Here is a 19,050-nt window from a genome sequence, read left to right as displayed (position 1 = left end):
GTGTGTGTGTGTGTGTCTCTGTGCAAGAGTGTGTACAACAACATACACACAGAAAGGGGGGCTAAATGGTCCAGAGGTGCTTTTCCTTGGTTGTGAGGCAGGAGAGCGTGTTTGTCAACCCTGTTCCTGCCTCATGAGAGTTTTTCTCATTGCTGTTGCTTTTCCCCAGCCCCTGGGAGCATTCTGTTTGTCTCCGTGTATGTGCGTGTTTGTGTCTCCGAGTGTGTGTACCTCTGTGTCTGGCAGGCTCTGGCCTCGGCCATTGTGCTGTAGTGCATTACTGTAGCAATCCACCGACACAGTGCCAGCCAGATGAAGCCGTCCAGTTTATGGAGCAACCTGCAAACTTCCAGTGCTTTTGTTGGGATTGTGCTTAGTGGTGAGATATAGTATTGATTTTCTCTCCTTGGTGCCCTTGCCATCCCTGCGTAGATATGCACCAGTGCTCAGCATCCATTCACCGAGAAAGGGGAGAGGGTGTGTGTGTGTGTGTGTGTGTGTGTGTGTGTGTGTGGGAGAGCAGAGGATGATGTTTATGTGACGATACTGACCCCATTCGTTCGCATGGAAAAGGCGTGGAACGTGAGGTGGCTAGACGGCAGAGGGGAATTGAGTTTGTGAGGATCAGATTGCAAGATGAACCCTGAATTTGATTTCTGTGTTATACAAGCATTTGTTATTATGTATCTCAGCGTCTGAGGGTGTTTGTGTGTCTGCATTCTTGTATGGGTCTATTACACAGACGGGCTTGTGTGGATTTCGGAGTCTGAAAGGGTGCGTGTGTTTGTGTGTGCTAGCAAGCAATTTGAATTTGTGTGGCTGATGTTTGCCTGCTTTTTTGCCCTTGGTTTGAATCCCAGTGGGGAGTCATGTTCAGCGCTGCTCCACAGCCACTCAGATCCCACCCCACCTTCACTCACTGCCCTGCACCCCCACACCCCTCCTTTGTTCCTTTAACAACATGGTAAAATCAAATACACAGCCAGTCATAATTTGAAACATTTTGTGGAACCCCCCTAGCCACACTGAAGCGGTTCAAGTAATGTATGCACCTCATTACACAGAATATTTCATAGATAAATGATACAACTTAAAAATCTTATTAAGCATTGTATAGAAATATTAGTTTGACCTTTCTGTGATTTTTAAGTCTGGTGCTTATAAAATGTTTAACCAATGAAATCTGAATTGAACCTACTAGACTGCTGATGTTAATGATACCTTTAGGTGTGAGGTACATTGAACATCAAAGTCCCAGTAGCTACAGCACTCTTATCCTTGTCTAACTGACGTGGTTATATACAGCATCCCTAAACAATTAATTACAATTAATACGTGAAAAATATGATGCATTTAATATAAAAACATTCTTCTTATTCAGTCTGTAAAGTCGCTTTTTTCACTTTTCCTGCCCAGCATCAGTTAAACAGACTTAATTTTTGTCATGTCTGACAAAATTTAGGATTAGAAATGACTAACACTAAAGCTGACTGATCAATCAGATGTGTGTCCTGTAGATTATTTGATATCAGTAGTATATCATATTGTGTAATGGCGCTAACTTCTATTATGTTGGCTTTATCTGTCTTTGTCAACAACTGACTCAAGAACCCAAGAAAGATTGCAAAATTATTTCACCGTGTTTCAACTTCACAGAAAAAAAACACCAAAACATAATTTTTTTATAACCCACTTTATTGCTCAGTTTTAGAGCTTGGTGTGAACAAATTAATATTTTGCAGCCTCCACCAATAATTAATCAAAGTGAATCAAAGTGAGACTATCCCATTAAGAGATTATAAAAATCGCTCTCTCGTATCACAGCTCATCATAGAGTGTTGTATGACGGCCCACACCAGAAGAGTCACAAATTTAGGGGGTGGGTAGCCAAACAGCTGAAAGCCACTGCTCTGTATATGTATGTGTGTGTGTATAATCAGGCTGTGTTATCCAAGCCAAGCAGCCCTACCCTGGCAGAACCGAGACTGGGGAGACCCGGTCTCTTTCCAGATTCATCTCTCCAGCTTTGTTTGACTAAGTAGTGCCATGGTGTTGGTGTTGGAGAGGGCTGGAGTGGTAACAGCAGCAGCAGTGCAGCGTATGCGTGGGTTGCCTGAGCCAGTGGGGCTTGGCACAGAGAGGCAACATATGTTCATGGCCAGCTTCCTTCCTCTTCTCCCATCCTTCTTTCGTCTCCTCTGTTTTTCTCTTCCTTTCTTTAGCTCACTCCTACTAAACCCCTCTCCTCCACTTTTTTTTTCTTCTTGGCTGTGAGCGACCCCGGTATCACCTGTGAGAGGCTTGGTACGGAGATCAAAGGGCACCAGGGATCCCAGTGTCCCCAAAGACAATCCGCCATGTCTCACGAATGCCACAAGCCCTTTCTTCTAACAGCGGCGCAGACGTACACTCCTCTTTGTCATTTTATCATCTGGCATATGATCAGAGAGGATTCAGTGGAGCAGGTTGTGACTGTAATAGGACTGTGTGTTCATTTTTAATGTGTTCCAGGGGTTGGTCAGTAGCACCTTGGCCTATCTCTGCCTATGTAAACACTGGCAGTTATCCAAGCATGTCAAGAAACAACCATTTTTGAATTCTGCCAGCTAACTAGTAGAAGTGGACCACCGTCCTGCTGTCTAGCAAAGAGTTAACTGTGTCCCAGATAGCCCTAACCAGCTGCTTCAGACTTTCACACTTCTCTCCTGCCGCCTGCTCTCCTCCTTGCCTCTTGGACCAGTAAATGAACACTCATTTGCAAGTTAATAAATCCTTTGAATGTATTATTGATGCAAACAAAATTAGCCTGTAGGCCCAACAATACCTAATGGAGCCTTGGCTTGTGGGTGAGGTAGTTTCCAGCGAGGCACTGTCGGTGTTTCCAGGATTGATGCCTGCTCTTTCTGCCCCGTAATTATTTCTCCTACAAATTATTCAGCTGTTCTGATGCAGTTTGGGGTTTAAAGCAGTCTTCTTATTGCTGTCTATATGATTCCAGGCCTCACCCCAGCACATTCATTAGTTTATTAAAGAAAAAAGACATGGGCAATTAGATAACTGGGATAAAGCACAAAAATGGAGGGGATGTGTTATTATTCAAGTTTATGCATGCTGCTCATATTCACTGGGGTTTTATGTTGGTGTTGCTTTTCAAGGATATTCTCTTATCTTGTTGTACGCAGACACATGCACACATTTTAACAGCCTTGTATAAGCTGTTCACGTATTTACAGAGACTCAAACTGACTCGCTCTCACAAATAAGCATAGAAACACTGACAGAATGTGTGTGGCTAACACAAGCATAGAGGGGACACATATGGACACATCCACACCCACGGAGGAAAGGCGAGTGCTTCTAATTTATGCTTGCTGGCAATAGCATGGCAGAGGCAGAGGTTGTAAAAGCATGAGAAGAAAAACTGAGAGAGGAGATGAGAGAAAGGGAGGACTACCATACTGTCCTCGGTGATTAGGAGGCAGTATTGATCAGAGGAGGTAAAGGGGAGACAGGCTGCGAGGAGGAGGGAGAAACAGGCCTCAGGGCTCGGACCCCAACTCTCTGGTGGCCTGTACTCTGTTCCGCTCCTGCAAGCTGGCCAGGGCCACTGGGAGATTCATCAAAGGGTCTTATCTCTCTATCTGTCCCATATGCACACACACAAATACACTTATTAATACATACACACACGTTCCTCTGGCCTTTGAAAAAAGGTCTATTTGATGACATCACTCCCCCTTTTGTTCTATTGTTAGACATTGTAAATTAAAGCTGATACATTATCACCACAGTACCGAGGAGAGTCAAGGCCTCCTTTTCTTCCATGAAGTTCGATGTCTTGCACAGTGATAGTTGGCAGTACTTAAGTCCACAGGGCGCCTTTGACATGAAAAATTTCATACCAGTGTTCTTTCCCTTGTCTCTTGACATAGACCTATCCAGTTACGGTAAGTCCTGCAAGTTTTAAATCCTGGCCTGCAAATAGCGTGATTGAGCGTGCTGTTTCTTTCAAAGCGTCATTCCATGTGTCCCCCCACTTTGAACACATCACACAGTAGGGATAGTGTCAGTAGTCTTGAACTGCATGTTTCCAGCGTGGCAGCATCGGGCGACGGATCAAAACACACACACACTCTCACACATGACATCAATCAGCTGGTCATGATGGTTGTGTCCATATTCCTCCCCAGTATTCAATGTGTGTAGAGGAAGTATTCATTACTCTGTGCTCTCTCAGGGCCAGACCTGTGTTAATGCATTTTCTCCTCTTAGTCTCTTTTTCTCTCCCTCTCTGCTCCCTCTGCCTGCTTTTCAGCTTGACTCTGGGCTTTGGCAATCTTATTTGCCTTTCGATCCAGATCAATCTTCGTCTTATCTACAGCTCCTGAATCATAAACATTTCATAAGCTCAACCTTGACACTGACAGACATGGGGTGTTGATGGTTTGGTGTAAAAGTGCCTGTGGAGGCCAGTTGATGCTGGACTTCACTCAGTCCGGAGAAAGTGTTGAATTCTGCCTCACAGTAACACGCCTTCATCCTGCACAGCTGTCGCAGTACGAGACACACACTGTGCTGCATGTGTTGGTGAGTGCGCTCTGTGCCCTCCCATGCACAATATATAAAGTGCGTGTCTGGGTTGTCTGTGTAATGTGTGTGATGTATTATTCATAAGAAGAAGCATTCATCTCAGTGAGACACCTTCAACAATTTGGAGACATGGTGTGCTTAACGGCTTAATGTAGTTGCTGCAATTTGGCTCTCCTCTGGCTGATTAACAACCGGCACTCTAGTCTTCACTTTGCTTTGCCTCACAAAGGATTAGGTGTTATAAGAAACATGGCTTCCAGGGGAGTTGATGAATATTTCTCCAAATTTACCTGACATTTCCTGATTTGAACGTCTTTCGGATACCCACTACAATTCAATTTCTGTCTCACTATTTAGTCATTATCGCACGGAGCTCAAAAGAGTCGTACACTAACCGTTTTCAGGCGAAGCAAGAATGACCTTGGATGACTGTGTATAAAGACTGTCCCAGCGTCTCTGTGCATTTAAATGGAGGATACTGACTTTCCTTTTTTTTCTCATTTTCCTTTGTCTCTACTTCTCTCTTTTTGTCCCCACCTACGTTTTTTGAAAAACAGCAGGTCAAACTTTCACGTGTGTATGTGTGTGTGTGTGTGTGTGTGTGGAGTGTTGCCAACAGTAGAGCAGTCAGCAAAGTGCCACCTCAGCACCTTGTCTTTAATGATTAATACCATATTGATGGTCTCAATTAATTTCCTATTACACCACCAGAAGGCTGCGGTCGCTCCGTCTCTGTCACGGCCCTGCGCTTGTTTGGGAAGCCTCTTTGTGGCAGCTGCTGGATGGAGATAGTATGCTTCTCACTAGCTCACAAACACAATTTTACAGACAGATGTACCAAACATGCACATGCACAATCATACACACCAGTATCTTAGGGAAACACACACACACACGCGCTATTACACGCTGCTTTGCTCCTCAAATTTCACACGCTTGCACATAGATAAACAAATAAAATGTAACTCTGTCTTTTTGTTGAATCATTTTTAAAGGGGACTTGTTGTGTTTGAGTTACAATATTTGGCAATGATTTAAAAAAAAAAACTCTTTAGAGCCTCAGAGATTCAGCTGCGTCTGTTTGTACATTGCTGTGTAGCAATTTTACAAACCGCTACTCTCACCTGATTGTGTGACTCTACACAATCTCCTATGTTCTGCATTTGAATCTGGCATGATACGTTGCTTGTTAGGGCATTTCCTAAGGGCTATTCTTTGGTTCTTGCATAATCCCCTCCCTGCAGAGTTACATATTTGTAACAGTATGTAAGCGACTGATTTATTCCCATGAGGATGTCTTTCTGAGCTGTGATTTGGCAACATATTCACATGACCTTAACTGTCTGTGGACTTGCTCTTTGGATCAATTTGCAGTCAACACTGCCCCTGTAGAGAGGCTGGGGAAATGCTGTTTGTCGATCAGATTGGCAGACCTCTGATGGCGCCTTTTTTTCTTTGTCTCTTCATTACCTTTTCATATCCCATTCACAACTTCTTATCTCTGACCACTCCGTACTTCACCCCCTAAACCCCTCTATCTCTTTCTAATATGCACTGTTTATCTCAACCTCATTCTTTCATTCTGTCTCGCACACAGCCACACACTTGCACACTGTCTTTAGTTTTCATTTTTCATACAGGCCCAATACACACCACTGGTTGCTAGGAAACCATTTGAGCGTTTTTTTTTTTCCCAGGGGCAGACGTTTGATTACCCATTTGTATGGTGTGTATGTGGGTGCGTGCATAGAGGCCAGTGTGTGTGTGTGTCTCCAGAGAGAGGTCTTGCCAAGCTGAGCTCAGGGGCTGTTCCAGTATCCAGCCCAGTAATAATAATGAGCCCCTCACCGTATTTGACAGAGCACACAGGCTCAGCAGTCCTGTGGCCATTGCTGTTGTCATTGTGCGTAAGCCTCCTGATGCATCTGTGCATATCTACATATATGTGCATTTATGTTCTAAGACTTTACGCCTGATGGGGTCAATTTTCTCTTACTCTCTTACAGCTTCCAGTTTTGTTGGTGCTGACAACCGGTGTTATCTATTGTCGTTCAGTGAGCTATTGCCGAGGCAGATAGTGGCCAGGTTGGACTGTCTTGCAGCTGGACACACATCAGTCCTCCCTGTGACTCCCTGTTTAGAAATGCACCAGCACATTTCACTCCCCTGGCTGCTCCTGTGAAGTCCTGATTCGCACACAGACATGGGCAGAGGCCCATAAATAGTACGCCTTGTCGACTGGCACAGGGAGAAAGACAACGCACACAAACAAATCAGACTCAGCACTGATATGAAAGGGAGTGAGAGCAGAAGAGAGAGAGCAGAGAGATGGCATTAGCTGTGTTTCCTTCTCCAAATGAATTGCACTATGCCCTGAGAGGAAGAGATGAAAATGAGAGAGCAAGCAACTGGAAAAGTCTCAAAGAAAGCCAGAGGTTGAGAGGTTATTGTGAGGCAGAAACAAAAGAGCCATGAAGACAGAGCACACGGTTAAATCCTCCTGTGTTAGAGAGGGCTCAATAACTTCCTTTCCCTCCTTTTACTCTTGCGTGACTCTGTGTCACCTGGATGGCAGCTGAATATTAGGATCAGTGCCATGGGCTCTGCCAAGCCATTATGGCAACCGGATGGGCTCCTGATGGCCCTTTCTCGGCTTGCCCCTGGGCAGCGGCCTCTCACTTGGGACCACCACAACTAATGGAGAGGATAGTGTGCTCTGTAAGGGCCTTAGGAAGAATAAGTAGGCTGTAAACTGAGAGTTGAGTTGTGGCAGCTAAAGGGGCTTCAATGCCTCACTGCCCGGCTTACCGCCTGACTTACTGCCTGCCTGCTTGGCATCCAGAATGCTCCTCCATATTCAGGCTCTGAATACTGGCCTTTTGCACTTTTATTGTAATGCATGCAGACGCTTGGCACAGCAACAAACACACTCCACCTTTTACTGTGGTGCACTGCACAAATAAAAGATTTCGAAGTAGGGAGGAGCCACACAAAAATAGTGGTGCACTCTCTTGCATACTCACTCACAGACATGTAAAATTGCAAAATGCACTCACATATCAGCACAATCACACACACAAGTGCACACGCACATACACACAGTCGTGCATTCCCCCACCCAGAGTGAAGCAGTTCTGCCCCTCTAAGCTGAGTTATTTAAAGCCCCGCGCTCAACTCCATCGGAGTGATTATGTGCTACTGAATTAAACATCACAGGCCTCAGCCCCTGGCTTCCTCTGAAACACGCTCAAACATGCTGGCCTCTTCCTGTTCCTCAAAAGTTCCAAGTTCTGCCTTTCAGATCTCCCATCCAGTGCACTAGGTAGTGGAGGTAAAGAGGTGGGCTATGAATCTTCCTTAAATCAGGATCCCCTGCTGTGCCCCCCACTCTCCCATTCCTCTCACAGTCCTTGGACAGAGGCAGCTGAGGTAATTCACATTAAGAAAGCCTTCTGTAAACTGCTTCATACCCCTGAATTGATACCCACCCCAGGCATCATTTTAGCTTGGCACTCAGGCAGTGTACTTGGTGGAAGGCTGGGTGCAGTAGACAGTGAACTGTAGCAGTTAAGTTGAGCGTTGACTCCAGACACCCCAATTAGGGTGTCTGTATTCTAAACTGGGAACATTTAAACAAAGAGTTTGTCATAGACGACCCAGAGAGAAGCAGGTTCAGATAAGGGTTTGCTCTGCTACCTCGACAGGAGCTTCAGGCTGTTTGCTGCCTTTTGGGAGTGTTTGACGTGGGGTTTTGTTTACTTCGCCGTGTGTGTGTGTGTGTGTGTGTGTGTGTGTGTGTGTGTGTGTGTGTGTGTGTGTGTGTGTGTGTGTGTGTGTGTGTGCATGTGTGCGCATGTGTGCTCATGTACTGCATGTGCATATCTGTGCTGCTGTGTGTCAGCACGAGGCAAGGCACAAGCCAACCACCCCCACATTCCAAAACACACCCTTTGGCAGTGAGCGATAAAGGTTCCAAACAAAAGGAAGAAGTCTTGTGACTTGTGGAGGTGAACTTACAGCACCACAGAGGCAGTTGACCTTGAAATGAGCAGTGGTGTTTGGGGACAGGCGGGGGAGGGCAGTGTTTAAGAGTGCAACCTCAGTGCCAGAGGCCAGGAGGCTGCCTAATGACTGGCACCCCATGCTATCCATCACCATGCCACTGCCAGGGCAACTGCCCCCGCATAGCCAAGTGAGCAGGGCCTTAATCACCCCTTGTACCTATTGGGCAGGCCGTTCGCGTACGCCATGAAACATATACGTCCTGTGCACAGGTGTTTCACATGCACATGAAAACTGCACAGTCATATGCGACGATGTACACAACAAATAATAATATGCACTGCACACACAGACAGCATGAATATGCAGTCAATGCTCTCAAACTCACACTCACAGCTCATTGTGCACATTCTGCCTGCATACTGATGTACGTACACCAACATACAGAAATCTGCCGCTAGACACTCATTCACGTACTATTTATAATTTAATGTAGGCAGGCTGAAATACAAAGACACAGATACATTCATAACCAAAAAATACACCAAACCCTCCCTGCTTTATTCAGGCCTTGATGCTGAATGTTTGTGACAAAACAATTGACTGCTCCTGCCTTCATGATATTTTGCATTGAAATGGATATCCCCGTAGCCTGCTAGTTCAATTCTCTCATGAAGAACTGTTTCATTTTTTACCTCCTTTGCTTATTTTCCCAATTCCTTCCTCAGAGTGAAAATGGAAAAGGGGGCTTTCCCCATACCTGAGCCCCTGTCTGCTCTGTACTCCCCTTCAGGATGACAGGCTTTGAAGCCCCTACTCCTTAGTGTAGGTTATTTTATCAGAGTGGAACAAGGTTTCCCCCTTCACTCCCTGGCTCATCCACGTTCCATGAAGCATCCCCTCTCAATTAAGATCCTTTCATGTTAATGGTGTTCTTATCACTCCTGTGCACAAGTTGTGAAAGCGAGGCCTACTATAGTAGAGTACAATCATGAAGCACAGCTGCCTGAATGACAATATAAGAGCTGCCGTGCTCATTCTTCTTTCAGTCTCTGTCTGTCTTTCTGTGTAACTCTGTCTCAAATTCGGTCTCGTTCCCTTGCCTATTCTGACTCCTAAAGAGCTGTGGGGGGCTGCTGAAGTAGCAGCTGCCTAGAGGAGTTCCAGGAGAGTGGCAGGCTTGTGGCAGGGTCGCAGAGATTTAACGAGGCAGCAGACACGTTACTTGACCACTCATACCAGATTCTACCAGTAGATGTGCTTTGTACTCAAGTCTCACTTAGTTATATTACAGCCTGCAGCTCAACATACACATCCACTAGCACACATTCAGCACAAAGTAGAAGGTCATTGTATCTGTCTCCACCGACATCTAACTCCTTCTGTGTCTTCAGCTCCATTAGCGACTCTCTCTGCCTTTCTCTCCCTGCTTGTCTTTTGGAGTAGAACAGGGTGTATGACTTCAGGACGAGGTAGGCAGTCACTGAGAGATCGTAGAAGCACTGGCTGCTTCTGAGTGCGTGGGTGCCAGAGAAACCTGTTGCCTGGCTACAACAGCACCTTTATCCTTCAGTTGCGATGGCGATGTCTTGCATATCGCAAATGCACATGTGTGCAAATATGTGTGTGTGTTTTTTTCAGATGTCATATGCCTGTCGTGTGTTTTGTGTATTGTGTATTAGACTTGTGAACATATGACTCTGTGTTATTTTTCATATGCATGCATGTCTTTGTATGTTGCTGTGTGTTTTTGTGTTCTGAAAGAGATTGGTGAAAGGAGGGGCAGGAAGGCGCTCCACCACCCACTCAGCAGGCCTTCCGCCCCCATGGCTGACTCCCCAAGACTCCGCTAGTAATTAGCTCAACATCTATCCATCTGTTCTTGGGCGGCGCAGTAAACATTAACACAACACAGCAACATCAAAATGCTGGCTAGATGTTCGCTACATTTTATGCATACATGGTACATTCAGGCTTTAATGCATGCATGTGAATCGTTGGCACACAGGCTTGCAAGCAATTTCAAGCTTAAGCACAAACATAATATCACACAAACGCATATGCAGCACTGTATGCATTCACAAATAGTTTGTTTTTGTCACTTAACACAACGTAAAGTGAACAGAGAGAAAAACAAATCAAATACTTATGGTATGGCCATAATTTGCCTTAATCGCCTCTTCTCTTGCTTGCCGATGTTCAACTAGAATGGAATATTTTTTCAGTAAACTTAAGCTGCCTTACTTTCTGCTGTCTCCTCGTGTAATCCTAACTGATTGGGTGATGTTGAGATCAGGGTTCTGTGGGGGGACATGCATCCATTTCAGGTCTTTGGACTCTCCTTGTCACTTGTGATAGTTATCTATGACTCTGGCTCTGTGGTTGGGGTCATTGTCTCATGCCACAGAATGAATTTAGGACTGATCGAGTGCCTCTAGGATCCGAATCTAAACATCTAAAGTGACTAAAATCTCTCCACACCCATAACACAGCAACGGTTCCTGCAACTGTATCCCAGTTTTCCCTACCACTGCGGAAGTGAGGCTGGAAAGCTGCCCTGAGACTCGCATGGGAAATGAGAGGAAAAACAACCAAAAGACTACATTACACAATTAATCAATAAGTTAATGAGATCTCATTTTCTCTAGAAAAGACTATCCAGGCAAAAAGTTCCCCCTCAGCCGTTTCCCCCTACTCTTGGAGAACCAACTCCTGATATTACATCGTGGAAAAAGAAAGCAGCCAGCAGGAAATTAAATTAAATTACCATCCTGATAGATTTATGTGACGCTTTACATTTTCATTGTGTTGTTTTCCTCAGAGTGGAGGTAGGCCTGAGAACTGTTAAATATGTTGTAAAGTAAGAGGAGAGAAAGAAGTAAAACAAGACTGGAGAAAGAGAGAGGAAGTTTCAGACGTTTTACGCCTCTGGCTCCCTCCTTGGTTAACAGCACAAAACAGATTCCTAATAGTGAAGCACAGCAACACAAGGATTACTTATGTTTGAATGAGCTGTAGGACTGGCCACATGCTCTATTACTTTGTGTTTGCTGTGTATGCATGCATATTTGTGTAGCTATGTGTGAAAAGGTAGGAAACAGCTGGGCATGTGGGTGATGGAAGGAGGGGATTGTGTGTAGCCACGTGTATGATTGTGTTCAACTAACCCTTGTGTGTCTTATATATATGTCCTTTACACTATGCTAATCAGTTTGTCCTTGCTTTGTCTGTTTTTGTACATGTCCATGCTTCTGTGTTTGTGCACACTTATGCATGTGCTGCATGCATATTCACTCCCGCCTGCACCCAGTATACATCTACATACAATTATATATGCTCATAATTGAATGAAGCTGTCTACATTCTGCACTCTCATTCCAAGAAAAGATTGAGGGCATCTCGTGGCTATTGACACAGCTGGTGATGCCATCTGGGGGGCATCACACACCGCCTGTGCCATCTCCATCCAAACAGGGCAGCAGTCGTCACCTAGTGTCCGTACCAATGACAGGGGACAAGGAAAGCAGCGAGATAACACTCTGCAGTGTCCAGCTCCAGCTTCTGGTTGAAGTGGTGGTGGTGGGGGGGTTGTCTGTCGTACCGCTGAGCTAAAACTGCACAGACATGGTGGTGGTTGTTTGTATGTTTGGGATGTTTTCACAGAAGTAAATGTTTCTGTGTATCTGTTTGCCCCCAACCACACCCCTGTCTGATGTAATGGGACAAGCAGAGGGGGGGAGGCGTAGTCCCAGATTAATGGTACACACTGAGAGGGAGCACAGACCTACAGTAGCAGCGCCTTGATTTATATGCCACTTAGTACTGATGAAGCTTCGAACTGCAGTCACACACGTGTTGTCACGGCGTTTTTCTCCATCAAAGTCATAGTCGGTTTGTCCATTCTTGCATCTTGTTTAGCTGCGAGTGCATCTGCACATGTAGGTGTGCACTTGTGTTATTTGCTTGTGTAAAATGTGTAATCTCTGTTGCTTTTCCACCTACGTAATAGGAACATTTCAGGCCTAAATATTCACAACATTTTATAAAGAACAACTTGAAACCATCGAATGACCTCAGATTCAGCTGTGCATAGGTCGGTTTTATTCATAGCAGTTTTTATTTGCATCCTATGCGTTGGTGTAGGGATTTTGTACTTTGTGTGTACGTGTTCAGTTTGTTGGCTTAGTGGCAGTCAGATGTTTACAGCTAAGCGGAAGTGATAAAGGCTGAACCAGGAACATTCCTTGTGTAAGTTGCTTGGTAATCAAAGCTTTTCATGATTACAGAAGTGAATTGATATTTTTCACACCTGCACAACATTCTTTTAAATGCTACCGATTATTCATAAGCTGTCAATTTAGAGAATTTGCAGAGGTAGCCCAGTAACAATTTCCAGGCGGCAAATTATCGAGTTTTGACTTGGTAAATACAGACAGTTAATTGAGGGCATCATCTCACCATGTGGGAGGACTTGACAAAATGCCATAAGTGTGTTACATGAGCACACATTGTAATCAACACACATATGCACATACAAACAAACACAGAGACTAGCATACACATCCAATCACACACACATTTGGAGATACAGAGATAGACAGTCACATAATGAGTGAGATTATTACTGATTTCTGATCCCAGATTTGTTCTGCTGTCTGGCTTTGCTTTGGGTTGCTCTTTTGCTCCTCTGTTCTTGGCCTCTGTTTTCTGTGTAAGGGTTACCATGCGGTATTTCTAATTCGGCAACACTTACTTCTCACCAACCAGCTGGCTTGTTCCACATAAAAGCCCTCACACATCTGAGCCACAGTATCCATGTGTCACTACTACTCTTAGCTGTTGTATCCTGAAGAAACCGCACTACTGTCTATGCATTATGTCATCTTGTCTAACCTCCCACACACTCTCTCTGTGTTCTCCCCACAGAACCCTGATATTGTGCTCGTCCACTACTTGAATGTTCCGGCTATTGAGGATTGTGGGAAGCCATGTGGACCGATCCTGTGCTCCATCAATACCGACAAGAAGGAGTGGGCCAAGTGGACCAAGGAGGAGCTGATTGGCCAGCTCAAGCCCATGTGTGAGTATTTGAATGATCCTACTCAGAACTATGCCTACATGAGTTGCTATCACTCCAGTCTCAACTTTTATTCGCAGTCTTTAATATAAACAGAGGCTGTCATCATCAACAAATCCCTAAATTATCTTTATGCATGCAAAGACCAAACATTTATCTGAGAATTCAATGTTTAGTTCTGTTCCCTTATAGCTGGTACACTAAGTGCCCTCAGAATCTTAGAGAGCATCTTGGACCAGTAATCTTACAACTGTATGATTGTGCACGCTTTCTGGAGCCGTCTGCTACTTACGGGTCAAAGTTCAGCTCTTCCCCTAGACCTCTGGCACCATTCTGGCCAGACTGAAAGTGCATCTCCCCGCTGGCCTATGAAGGCAGAGGAGGGCAGCAAGCTGGTTATTGATTCATGTTAGTGCGTGGGAGCAGGAATGTCTGACTCACCAGAAATCCCCCTCCACCCCTTCTCTGCATCTTTCTTTCTCTCTCCCCCTCAATGAATTGATCCCTGTTGTTAACAGCTTTACTAATGCTTTGAGTTACACTGTGTTTTTATGAGTTTCTAGGCCTGCCCAAAAATTGAGGCGGTATTTTGGAAAAAATTCAGGGTTTTCTCTGATGATGTTAAAAGCCAGGAGGGGACCTTGTGGGGCATTGAAAATATTTCAGAGAGCTGTTAAGATGCCTTTTACAACCAGACTGTGATTCGGGTGTGTCTGGCAGCGGCCAGCGGAGCTGTGACTGATATTCCGATGGCCAATTATTGGTGATGTGGCCAGGTAAAGAGGAAGGTGTCAGCAGCTTTTCAAGCACACACACATGCCGGCTGCATACTGAGTAGACAGTCCAAGCCATCATCACTGAGGTCTATGCTATATTGTTACCCGCGTCACTGCATTAGTTTTAGGACATTATAGCATAAAGCCTTACCTCAGGACAGCCACTGAGCAACAACAGCCTACTGTATTCATTACATCTGTGGCTTAATGTAAAAATCAAGCACCATTTGCAGTAATGTGTAAAGTCATTAACTTTGGGAGTTGTTGGGACAAAGAGGGTGAGTGTGAGATGCCTTCTAGCTGGCAGACTACATGAGGGGGCTACATAAAGAGCAAAAAAAAGACCTCTTCTGCTTTCTGTCTTTGCTTTCTATCTTTCTTCTCCTTTCTATCCCCCTCTCTTTCTCCTGGAGCATCCAGTATGTCAACATGACCTCAATGATGTGGCAACATTGCCATCTAGTGGTCTTGTGAAATACAAACTTCATTTTATTGTGGGGAGTAAACACTTGCGATGAAGTCATGCTGTAGTAACCATGCATTACTCAATTTGCAATCATATATGAGCTCTTAAGACATAGTACATTTTAACCAGACTGACCTATATCCTTTAATATCTTGGCATTGAATATGTGTGGCTCATTTTTGTGCATAGCCAAACTTTCTACGTTCCTTAAAGGATGTATAAATAAACTAGCCCGAACAAATACCCCTTTTCATCCACACTAACTTTATAGTTACTTTATAGTTTAAGCTTTGGATGCACAAGGGCCTTTCCATGTCAATTATCTAGACTTTTACATTTTGCCACCTTTTTTTCATTTTCTTCTTCTTTTTATGGTGAAATATGAATCAGTATGATGAAGAAATTGTAAATTTTAAAGCCATAGGAGAATTATTTACTAAGTTGCAGCCATGTTTACAGAGTGAGCTGGTCAAGTTCACAATTTTCAGCTAATTTATAGAACAAGTTTAGGAAACATGCTCAATATGTATTAAAGTTTAAAGGTAATATCAGTTTTCCTGTAAAAAACAGACTTGTATGAAGATCTTTGCAGTCTCAAGACTGTAGATGACTTTCTCTGTCAGAAACTCACCTTTTGTGGTGGTTCTAATGAAACTGTCATATTTCACATGTCTAAAAGAAAAGAAATAAGCGTGGGATCCACAAAATACACAACCAATATAAATCAGCATTCACTACCTAAGACACCAAGTACAAGCAAAATATACACTTGAAGGCGAATTGAATAAGCTTTAAATCAGGCACTTATTTCTTGCTTACAGCTGCATGAATACAGAATATTTAATTTCGAGAATATGGGTAATTTTAGTCTACTGTATTTGGTGTTTTGCTCAGTCAACAAAACTTTTGCATTGGTAATTCAGAAAATAAATGTGATTGCATTCCACAATCGTGAATTACATCAGCTTCGATACCGTAAATCAGCAATATTCACCTCATTTTGTTGTCATGTACCAAATTCAGGGTGCACAAGGATGCATTTATTAATATATCCATTGAATTATATCTTTTTTTGTGGAAGAAATTGTTCAGTCATCAGATCTAAAGTTTTATGTTTTGTACTTTTCACGTCTAAAGTAGATTTTGAGTTGTAACTAAGCTGAAATGAATTTGAAATTAAAGTTCTTACACCTTACCTAAATATGTTTCTTTCCATATTTTCTACCACAATAGTCTTTATACAGTAAAAGACTTTTGGGGTTTTTTTTTTAGGTGAGAGATGAACATTGGTATATTTATGTAGAACTGAGCTAATCTTAAATAAAAAATGTTGTAATTTTTTATTTTTTTTTAATAATGTATCTGAAATGTTCATAGTATTTATGCACCAGGTTGTGTTCTTTGTGGAAACTGATACCTGCATCATTTTTGTTTTCTTTTTTCTTTTTCTTTCTTTTCTTTTTTGTGATAATAAGGAGGTTATTTTATCCGCAACACTAATATTTTGTCAGGAATTTCTAATCTGGGCCCAACTTCACAGGCCAGTTTCTCGCAGATTAAACCACCTGTGACCTTGAAACTGCACAGTCCCGTTTTTCAGCAAGTGGAAGAATGAATATTAGTTGAATACTTTAAATACTTTTCGAGCAGGGGATGTTAAAAATGTGAGGAAAAAACGCTCAAGGCCTGTCACAATGTTTTTTTTCCTATTTTTGAGTAGTATCTGACACAAATCCCAAAAATACTGTCAAATGTGGCAGAGGCTTATACACAAAGTATGTATCTGTCCCCATAAGCAAAATGATGAAGATACAGCACTTCTAAGTAGCTTTGTGAAACCCCTAAACTTGCTCTGTAATGAGTGAAAATGTATATTTCTACCACCCCTTCTGCAAAAATGACTATAGCTTGATAATGGCATCCCAATGGCTCTAAAATTTAAGATTTCGGCATCATACATGTAAGACTTTAGACAGGGGAATAAAAGATCAAACTAAAAAATGTTGACATGGCAGCCCTTGGTTGATTTGAAATAAAAGGTCCCAGGATGCAAGATTCCAGCAGTGTGTACAGTATGTTTGATACTCATGGTCATATTTGGGTGTGTGTGTTCAGAAATTGTTCTTATATAATGATGAAGGTTTCTTTTTCATAAGCTGCTTTTTGATAGGACATCCTGAGTTTAATGTCAAATAGTTATTTTTCCAGAACATTGTCAACTTTTGCAGCATAATTGCCCTCTTTTGTCTTGCTCTTCCCTTTTGTTATTCTCTTCACGATATTTCACTGTGCAAACCATTTGACACCTCTAATGATACAAAAAAACAACAAAGGGAAAATGTGGATTTCATGGATCAGTTGAGCTTATTCTGTCTCTCCATGACAAAAACACACACACACACACACACACACACACACACACACACACACACACACGCTCGTACTCTCAGTCACAAAAACTTTCACATGCACAGATGCTCACACACAGTAGTTCAAATATAAGCCCTGTGCAACATGGCCTTGTCTGACCTCGTCATCCTTAACGCCCCGCGGTGTTTGATGAGAAAGGGAAGAAGCAAAGGGGGTGGGTGGGTACGAGAGTGGCATCACTACTCAGTCACGCTACAGTTCCATAGACAAGGCAGCCAGCTTGATTCACTCTTTTGGTCTAATGCAATAAACACGCAGCACTCCGCGGCTATGCCCCAAGCCTGCTGACAGATAGCGCATGAGCAGCTTTAACAAACACTCAGACAGACAGAAGGCTTGTCTCCAGGCTAGACAGACAGGGCCAGAGAAGAACAGACCAAGGCAAGATAGACAAGGTTGGCAATCATGTAAACTATTGTACTCGACTGCCCCATATCGTGCCCAATGGTGCAGGGGCAACCAGGTAGGATGTGCCCTACAGTTTAACTGTGTTTGTCATTAGGGCTGCTTGATACTGCTCATGACAGGAAGCAATCATCGGAATAATCATAACTAGGTTGCTGTTTGGTGCCTCTGCTGCTGCTGCTGCTGGGATTAAACCTAGTGGCACTGCTCCTGTCATATCTGCTTTGGAATATAACCCTCAGTGAGAAGAGGAGACAGGCGGACATGGTGGTAACTGTACGTCAACAACCCCGAGCCTCCAGGGGTGACATCCATCTAGATGCGGAGCGCTGTGGCAATCTGGCATGAGGGATCAGGGCAAAGGCAAGACAAGATTGTTTGGACAAATAGGCGTGGCGCTGCATGGTGGATGTAAGTTGTTGCATTAGGCGCTCGCTCCTGCTCTGTCTCTCTCTGAGTCAGATCAGCAGAATGGACGCTCTCCTGTCCTGCAACCTCTCTGCTGGCTTTGTCATGAAAGCCGATTCATGGCAGCATTTTCAGCGTGCCAATGGCTCTATTATCTCTTCGTTAGTAATATTAGTACAATCCCATTTGCATTTTTCGTATTACAAACTGTCAGGAGGTTAATGGTGACTCAAACCACACTATTAAATGGAATCTGCAGACAGTTATTTGTATTGCAATGATGATGAAACTTTCATAGTCAGTGTTCATTTTTTTTTCATCTCACTCACTATGGATTAATGCTGAATAAATCTGACTGTATAACACATCAAACTGAACCCTGTTTACGTTTCTAACCTGCCACAGTGAGTTGTCAGTGGAGCGTATGATCTTAGTTTGATCACAGCAGCTCTGCTGACATCTGCTGGTGACCAGCCTGTAATCTGCCAAATGATCTTAAAGCTTTCAAGTTAGATCCCTATCACAGTCATCCAATCATGTTTCCCAGCTCTTTTCACTTCAATTTAGCTAGCTCTGTCTTTAATCTGCATTACCCTCTTCCTCTTACACTGTTTCCATCTCCTTTTATCTCAAGTGCAAACAGACATGCACTAAGCAAATTCTCGCTGTTTTTCATACGTGCTTTAAACCTCCCTCTCTTTAAATGTCTCTCTCTTTTGCATATTTAACCAGAGGAGGTGCTGAAGTGTAGGGAGCTTGAATTAAAGCTGGCTTGATTTTGTTTGATAGTCTAAATATGCTTCACTTCTGAAATATTACCTTTTTTCCCGGTTGAGAGCCTGAGCGCTGCAGCACTCAGCGGTGTCTCCTACCACCTTACAGCCACTAAAACCACT

General features: G+C 43.6%; 1 protein-coding gene across 6 annotated transcripts in view; it reads left to right on the top strand.

Annotated features, from left to right (window-relative positions):
• camta1a (calmodulin binding transcription activator 1a) overlaps positions 1–19,050 on the top strand; it is a 289,846-nt gene that overhangs the window by 235,376 nt on the left and 35,420 nt on the right. For all 6 annotated transcript variants that reach the window (XM_051949098.1, XM_051949101.1, XM_051949097.1 and 3 more), the window contains one exon: positions 13,519–13,672. In XM_051949098.1, the coding sequence (XP_051805058.1) occupies positions 13,519–13,672 (154 nt within the window). The remainder of the gene's footprint in view (positions 1–13,518; positions 13,673–19,050) is intronic.

The sequence above is a fragment of the Acanthochromis polyacanthus genome, chromosome 6 (genome assembly GCF_021347895.1).
Source record: "Acanthochromis polyacanthus isolate Apoly-LR-REF ecotype Palm Island chromosome 6, KAUST_Apoly_ChrSc, whole genome shotgun sequence".
Classification (NCBI taxonomy): Eukaryota; Metazoa; Chordata; class Actinopteri; family Pomacentridae; genus Acanthochromis; species Acanthochromis polyacanthus.
Note: the sequence above shows the minus strand (reverse complement) of the source record. Positions and strands in the feature narration are given on the sequence as shown.